Source organism: Chiloscyllium plagiosum, chromosome 5, assembly GCF_004010195.1.
Source record: "Chiloscyllium plagiosum isolate BGI_BamShark_2017 chromosome 5, ASM401019v2, whole genome shotgun sequence".
NCBI lineage: Eukaryota > Metazoa > Chordata > Chondrichthyes > Orectolobiformes > Hemiscylliidae > Chiloscyllium > Chiloscyllium plagiosum.
In genome coordinates, this window is record NC_057714.1 from 118,696,714 (window position 1) to 118,705,589 (window position 8,876).

At 42.6% G+C, this 8,876-nt stretch overlaps 1 protein-coding gene across 1 annotated transcript in view; it reads left to right on the forward strand.

Moving 5' to 3' along the window:
• Positions 1-6,364, forward strand: part of LOC122550340 (actin cytoskeleton-regulatory complex protein pan1-like) — a 152,304-nt gene extending 145,940 nt beyond the window's left edge. Inside the window, exons 20-21 of the mRNA XM_043691068.1 lie at positions 4,824-4,907; positions 6,046-6,364. Of these exons, the coding sequence (XP_043547003.1) occupies positions 4,824-4,903 (80 nt within the window). The 3' untranslated portion in view covers positions 4,904-4,907; positions 6,046-6,364. The remainder of the gene's footprint in view (positions 1-4,823; positions 4,908-6,045) is intronic.
• Positions 6,365-8,876: the final 2,512 nt, after the last annotated feature.

The window sequence follows — 8,876 nt, forward strand, 5'->3', positions numbered from 1 at the left end:
AATTCTGATATGGATTCCTCTGGTTCTCAAATTGCCAAGTAAAAACAATAGCATCTCAGAATTAGATGAGGCTTGGAGTTGTGATATTCCTTAACTAAATTTGTCAACTTTTGAAAGGTTTTAGTATCCAGTACCTCAGGAAAAGTTAGGCTCCTAATACCTGTAAAAGCTGTGTGTCCACAAGCTATCAGGAAAATTACTTATTACTTTTCATCTGCTGCAATATCATTTGCCTGGAATGATATTGATATCATGGAATGATATCATTCTTTCAAAATGCTGGGTCCAGTCTTAAAGAACAGATTTGAACAAATGAAGTTTTCTAATATCACCAGGATGCCAGAAATGTTTACTCCAACTCAAAGACTATTGGTACGAGTGAGTTTACATGGGAACGTGCTTTACTTTTGTCATCACTGAAATAACTCCACAGGGGCTGATATCCTATCACCAAGTCACCCTTAGTTTACACTAGAAAGTCCTTGACTTGTCCAGCTCCAAGATCTGGACTAATAAGTTAATGTAATTGCTGCTGGTGTGCAGTCTTAAGACAGTAAAGGAGTCCTACTGAACTTCAATTGAATAAGAGAACTCGGAGGCCGGTATACACATCCTGGCAAGTCGCATCTACAGCTAGTTTGGAACAGTTAAATCATAACCAATTGTAATAAACATCTGGTTAAATGGTCATTTGGTTCTAATGAAGTGGCTGTTTCAGTGATCGCAGAACTAGTCTTGAACAGAATTTGCTCGGGATTCCAAACCTTAAGTTTGCAAGACCTCAGCTAGGTTGTGAGAAGCTTTACAGATTAAGGGTACACTTTGGTTCCAGTCTCTTATGAGATGCAGCTAGTTCAGTTTACAATAATTGTTGTAAAAGGCTCAGGCACAAGGCTGATGAGGCAAAATTGGTTGAAAAGATTAAGTAGATTGGCCAACATTTTTTAGTGAGAAAATGGCTGCCTGAATGAAGTCCTGTTTAATTAAGTACCTGGACATCTTTCAGGAGGGTTGAGGCACTATCAAAGGAGCCAAGGTCACCTTCCAAATTGATCATGAGGCAATTAAACAATTCTCCAAAGCCAGTCTAGTGCCATTTGCCTAACAGGCAATAGCAGAGGCAGAAATAAGAAGGCTAGAAAGCGAAAGAATGACCAGACCAGTCCAGTTTGTGGAATGGGCAGCACTGGTCATGCCAGTTTTGAAGCCTGACGAATTGGTTTGCCTTTGTGGGGATTTTAAACAAATGGTAAACTGCTTTTTGCAGCTGGATAAATACCCAATCCCTCATGTAGCGGATTTATACACAAAGCAGACAGGCGGTCTGTTCTTTATGAAGCAGGATATGAATTGTGCGTACTAGCAATTACGGTTAGATGTGGATTCCCAGAAAGATGATCCAATTAACACCATAAATGTTTGTACCAAGTTACGAGACACCATTTAGGGTATCGACATCCTGTGCAATTTTCCAGTAGATGAGGGTGAACATTTTGCAGAGCGCCATTTATCTAGATGACGCGCTAATAACAGGGAAGACCAAAAAGGAGCACTTGGAGAACTTGAAAACAGTCCTTAGAGACATTTCTCCCAGGCAGATGTACACTTTTTAAGGTGCCCCAAATGACATACTTGGGCTCCTGAATCAACAATACCAGGTTACATGTGTTGGAAGATATAGTGAAGGTGATCAAAGGTGCCCGGCTCCCATGTTTCCACAGGAGCTTAGGTCTTTTCCTGGGCTAATGAATCATTATACAAGCTGGCCTCCATCCTGGCACCTTTGCATGAACTCCTATAAAAGGGTCAGCCTTGGCCATGGTCATGTGGCCAACTCATAGCTTTCAGGGAAGGGAAGAAACAGCTGTTATCCTTTAAGGTGTTGCCACAGTATGATCCCAAGTGAAATACAGTATTGATATGTGATGCCTTCCCCTATGGTATTGGGGTAGTATTCGCTCATAAGTGTGCAATGATGGTACTCCTTTAGCAAGGTTGTGTTGTTCCTGGTGTTTTTCAAAAGTGTTTTATGACACAGGTTACAAAATGCATGGCTTGATCTACTTGAAGAAGCTTTTAAGTAAAAACAAACACTTGTATAATGAAAAGGGATTGGCCAGTTCTTCCAACTCCGCTTTTTTCTGGTTAGTTTAGTTTGGGTTTTAGCAGTCTGGCTATTCAGAGCAAGCAGCTGGTCAAAGAAACAGCTACATGGAAGAAGGTGTTCCATGCTGAATCTCTCTGCCATCTCCCTCTGTCTGATATCGCTCTTTTGTTTGTGTTTCATTCGGGAATCTTGCAAATAAATTCTGTTTTGTTTAAAACTAAGTGTTTGGGCCACTGCATCACTCCTAGAATACCCACTCTACACCTGCCTAAAACAACTCGCAAAGTTAGGATCCGGGTTACGTTGTTGAAATATTTTGAGGGAATCTGGCCTGGTCCATAACAGTTGGCCCAAAGGAATGCCAATAGCATTTAGATCCAGGACTTTGGCTTAATGCAGTGCGTAAATATGCCCAGCCAGGGAAAGAATGTTTGGCAGTCATATTTAGAATCAGGGAGTTTCACCATTACCGTTATTGATGTAAATTTGTAATAATAACAGACCACAGAGCCTGCCTGTGTCTACTTAATGAGGACAAGGCAGTGCTGCCCACAGCTTCAGGCCAAATTCAGCAGTGGGCTCTAATACTAAGTGTGTGTAAATAAATGTTGGAACACGGGGAGTCAAAATCATGAAAGCAGATGGATTGGGCTGCCTCCCACTGACAGATACGCCAATGGTGGTGCCGTCATCTGGAAGAGTCCGTGATGGTTTTAAGTTTTCTGGACACACTTCCAGCCAAAGCTGACAATATTAGACTTTGGACATAGAAGGATCAGGACCTAGCAAAACTGAAACTGCTGGTAGTGATGGGGAAGACCAAAGGGCCATCACAACCAGAATTTAAACCATTTTGAACCTGGAGAGACCAGATCACTGTAGAGGATGGCATATTACTATGGGGAGTGGAAGTGTTTGGTCAGACCAAAGGTTGCCAGGATCATCCAGGGGTTTCCAAAAGATGTTGGTGAGAAGTTATATCTGTTGGCCAGGCTTAGATGCAGACATAGCTGTGTTGGTGGAGCAGTGCCCATGTTGACAACAAGGACAAAAATTACTACCAGCAGTTCCCCAAATTCATGAGAATGGCCAGGTAAACACTGAACTCGAGTACATGTCGACTCTGCATGTCCTTTCATGTGCTCAATTTTCTTAGTCATGTAGACACCAAATTGTCTGGATGTGCATAGAGTTCATTCATCAAACATGGGAAAGACAGTAGAAAAACTGTCTGCATCTTTTGCAATACACAGTCTCTCGGAAGTGTTGGTCATAAATAACAGACCATTGATTACCAACAGGGAACTTGAGTATTTCCTGAAGTCGAATAGCATTCGACATATATGGACAGCTTCATACCATCCATTATCCGATGGCCTGGCAGAAAGAGCAGTTCACACTTTGAAGGCAGGCTTGAAGAAACAGTCTACAGCTTTGCTAGACACCAAACGTACCCAGTTCCTATTTGATTATAATATTACCCCTTATGCAACTATAGGAGTAGCTCCAGCATAGTTGCCACTGTAGAGAAAACTCTGCAACAGGTTAAACCTGATCTTCCCGGACCTGGCGGAGAGGGTAAAATGGGATCAGGAGTGCCAGTGCTGGATACTAGACTCTGCCATATGAGAGAGACGGTTTATTTCAGGGGATAAAGTTTGGTGTAGGAATCATGGGAATGGTCGTCGCAAGGTCAGGAAGAGTGACTTATAAGGTTCGGGTAGTAGCGATGGTCCTGAAAAGTCTGTGGATCATTTGAAAGCAATGAAGTTGCAGACAGTGCAAGACTGTGCCCTTGTGCCCTGCTCCTCAGAACTGTCAGAAAGGCAGTCAGAAATTGTTGGTTCTCCCTCTCTGTCAAGCGTTGAGGAGACCTCTGAATCTGAGATGGACACAGCCAATATTGCCATGTCAATGCCTTTGCTGCTGCAAGAAGAGGGTGAATTTCTCCCAAGATGTTCTGGGTGCAAGAGGCGAGCTCCTGTGCATTACATGCCACATGTATCAAACTCAGAGTTGGAGGAACCTGACCCACCGCTAGAACACCTCAGGAGATGCAACAAGGAAAAAGACCGACCTATATCCTCAGACTTAGAGGAGAAGGGATGTTGTGATTATAATGAGGTCAGCCAGGTGGACCTCATAGAATCTGAGTTCCCTGATTGGTGCTGTTAATCTGTTTATCCCTGTTAATCAGAGAGCCCTGGCTGACAAACGTAAACAGAAGTATCAGAGGTTCTGTTCACTGTGAGAGCGGTCTCTGAGGGAGCTGGATCAGTGTAACTAAAGGTTAACTTGGTGATGGGATGCCAGCCTCTGTGAAGTTATTTCAAGACCAGAAGCAGCACAGAGAGACTGGTCAAAGCACCACAAAGACTCACCCCATATGGTAGGAGAAGATGAACCGAAAATGGGGACAGCACAGAAGATGGGAGATGAACAGTACTGAAACTATATACAGTGAAGATAATGTCATTGTCATAAGATTATATAAAGATAATTTGAAGGGAGCAAAGGCTCTGCCAGAGCTTTAAAATTGAAAACTTAGAAAATAGGAGCAGCAGAAAGCCAGTCAGCCCCTTTCGAGCCGACTGCAAATGTGCTTAATAAGCATTCAATCTAAGTGTCTTACAGAAAGTTGGGAGGCTAATTAGAGTACACAAGACAAAACAGTTTGAGCTAAATACTACATTTCCTATTCTCTTATTGATCACAGCCCCATCTGGCAGTCGTGCAGCAAGTAGGCGACCAGCTGGATCGAAAGTTTGCAAGATGCCTGCAAAACGAAGAACCTAATCATGTGAGTGTAAAACGTAACAAATAAAATGTAATATGGGTCAGGGAATTTCACAAAACAAGAATAAGCTTTAGATAGCCTGATGATGCAGTGCTATGCTAATACACTGATAACACGCCATCTGTTATAATAGATGTACATTCAAAGGCAGTGACCTTTGGAGGACAGGTGAGTTTTTCCTCTCATTCTTTCCTTCCCAAATCATCTCTATTACCCAGGCCATGTTTTGAGCCAACATAAGTTTTTAGTTGTAAGTTCCAGAAAAAGAAAATGATTGATTTGAATAACTTAAGGACCACTGAGCCCAGGTTTGACCCATTGTGGCATGAATTAGACTGTTCAAAGTTTGGGTGAAGATTTGTAGCTCGGGTGCTCATTGCTGTGGTTCTGTTCGCCGAGCTGGAAGCTTTCGTTGCAAACGTTTCGTCCCCTGTGTAGGTGACATCCTCAGTGCTTAGGAGCCTCCTGTGAAGCGCTTCTGTGGTGTTTCCTCCGGCATTTATAGTGGCCTGTCCCTGCCGCTTCCGGTTGTCAGTTTCAGCTAGCTGTCCGCTGTAGTGGCCAGTATATTGGGTCCAGGTCGATGTGTTTGTTGATGGAGTTTGTGGATGAGTGCCATGCTTCTAGGAATTCCCTGGCTGTTCTTTGTTTCGCTTGCCCTATAATGGTAGTGTTGTCCCAGTCAAATTCATGTTGCTTGTCGTCTGCATGTGTGGCGACTAGGGATAGCTACATCAACTAGCCACGGGCATTTATGTTTATGACAACCGGAAGCGGCAGGGACAGGCCACTATAAATGCCGGAGGAAACACCACAGAAGCGCTTCACAGGAGGCTCCCAAGCACTGAGGATGTCATCTAGACAGGGGACGAAACGTTTGCAACAAAAACTTCCAGCTCGGTGAACAGAACCACAGCATGAATTAGACTGGTAAAATTTAAATTAATTCCAATGCGCCATCATCTAATATTTAATCCTGTGGCCTCCAAGAGACCCCACTTATCTACCAAGCCCACTTCTGGGCTCTAAGTCAGGTCAGTTTTAGGTAAACAAAAAAAAAGGAACAGAAGTGTGTATCTCATAATCTTTGTTTGTCTGTGGAACTGCTATTAACTTACCAAAATATCAACTTGTTCTCCAGGTTCTAGAAAACAGACAAAAAATAAGTTGAATGGACAGCACTTAGGTATGGTGAATGACTCACTTACCCATTCCGGACTCTGTCAATTTGTGGAACACCTGTGTACAGCATCTGCCTTGTGCAGTAATGTTAGCGAATGGCAGCGATCTAAACCCCTCTGTGGAATATGATTCTGTTCCATTCGGCTTATTGAAGGTTCTTCGGCCTAAGAAATCTCTTGACAAACAGCAAGCATCCAATGTTTATTTTGTAGATGTCGTTGGGTAAGCATCAAATGCGAAGGGCTGTCACAGATCAACGTTGAGTCAATAAAACAATGTGAGGCAACAGATGATATCTGTGTACATTCTTTTAGATTTAAATATATAGTGAAGCCAATCCTTTTTTGGCAGATTCATGTCCAACCTAATTATGAACTCATCATTCAATGCTACTTAATTCCAATGTCAAATACTACTAACTTAAACACTAGTTTCCACCTAGTTTCCCTACAGGGTTTCAGCAACACATTTGCTGACATAAGTCCTTAAACAGAATCCCTGTAAACCTACTGTCCCTATGTGCAACAACACCATGTTTGTCTCTTAAAAAATATTCATGACTTATTCTCCGAACAGTAATGGATGTCATTGTAAAGCCAGCATTTGTTGTCCATCCTGATTGCCCTAAAGCAATTTCAGAGCTTTCAGGAGCCAACCACAGAACTGTGGGTCTGCAGTCACATGGACACCAGACCTTCCCTAAATAATATTAATGAACCAGATCAATTTTTATGACAACTGATAATAATTCATAGTCACTATCACCGAGACTGTCCTTACATTTTAGATTTATTAATTTAATTGATATTCTACCTGCAGACATGATGGGATTTGAACCCATGCTCCCAGATCATTAGCCTGGGCCTGTGGGTTTCTCGCTTAGCGATATCACTACAACACCACCATCTCCCCTTCAAGCAAGCTGAGGTGTAATTACTGAGGTGGAGAAATCCAGACTGAGCTAAAAAGCTTTCAGTTGGAAAAAACTCCAGTGGCTTAAGTCATACATGACACAGAGGTTGTTGGAGGTCTATCATTTATGATGTTAAGTATCAAATAACCACCGTTTCCAGCAAGAAAATGTCACCCAACTGGATTTCATGGCACCCTTGCCTAGCTGCTGACCATCAATTTGTTGAGGTCACTACTGTCCAGATGGTTATGAACTGAGCCAAAATGGCCATGATTTAGTGGAGGTACCCTGTGATGGTCAGCTCACAGATTTTAAAAACTTTCCAACTCCTAAACAAATTCAGAATAAGTCAAAAACTGAAATTGCTGGAGAAGCTCAGAGGTTCCTGAAGAAGGGTCACTGGACTCAAAATATTGACTCTGCTTTCTCTCCACAGATGCTGACTGACCTGCTGAGTTTTCCCAGCAATTTCTGTTTTTGTTTCTGATTTTCAGCATCTGCAGTTCTTAGTTTTACTCTAGTGAACGTCATTCGGTTTGATCAGCAACTCAATATCCACTCCTTCCCCAACTTCCCTATTGTTGGAGGAGATATTATCCACAGGTTTCATGCAGGAATACACATCAGTTCTGTCCTGCCGGATTGCCTTGATTCCTTGCAAATGATCTATCATCGCAACAGGTCCACGACAGACTCCCTGGCTCTACACTCATCCCTGGAACATCTGGATAACAACAATACCTCCTACTTTTTATTACTGCTCTGCCTTCAACACAAAAATTCCAACCAAAACTAATCCCCAAACTCTGAGACCTAGGTCTCTGTTCCACTCTCTGCAACTGGACCGTCGACTTCCTAACCCACATACTGCAATCAGTCAGGATAGGCAGCAACACCTCCTCCACAATAATCCTCAATAGCAGCACCCCTCCACAAGGATGCGTACTCAGCCCCCGACTGTAACCCCGTACAGTCATGACTGTGTGGTCAAATTTCGTCCTAGCTCCATCTACAATTTTGCAGATGACACCGTTGTAGGCCAGATCTTAAACAATGATGAGACAAAATACAGGAAAGAGAGTGCTTGGTAGCCTGGTGTAAAAATAAAATCTCTCCCTCAACATCAGCAAAATGAAAGAGCTAGTCATTGACGTCAGGAAGCATGGTGGAGGGCACATCCCAGTCTACATCAATGGAGCTGAGGTGGAGATGGTCAAGAACGTCAAATTCCTAGGAGTGACAATCACCAACACTCTGTCCTGGTCCGCTCATGTTGATGGGACGGTCAAGGGAAGGCGATGGTCTAGTGGTATTATCATTAGACTATTAATCCAGAGACTCAGGTGAGATTCTAGGGACCCAGGTTTGAATCCCATCATGGTGGAATTTAAATCAATTTTAAAAATCTAGAATTAAGAATATATTAATGACCATAAATCCAATGTCGATTGTCAGAAAAACCCATCTGGTTCACTAATAAGAAAGGGATGATCACCTTATTTGGATTGTATTATAGACCCCCTAATAGTCAGAGGGAAATTGAGAAACAAATTTGTAAGGAGATCTCAGCTATCTGTAAGAATAATAGGGTAGTTATGGTAGGGGATTTTAACTTTCCAAACATAGACTGGGACTGCCATAGTGTTAAAGGTTTAGATGGAGAGGAATTTGTTAAGTGTGTACAAGACAATTTTCTGATTCAGTGTGTGGATGTACCTACTAGAGAAGGTGCAAAACTTGACCTGCTCTTGGGAAATAACGCAGGGCAGGTGACAGGTGTCAGTGGGGGAGCATTTTGGGGCCAGCGACCATAATTCTATTAGTTTTAAAATCGTGATGGAAGAGGATAGACCAGATCTAAAAGTTGAAGTTCTAAA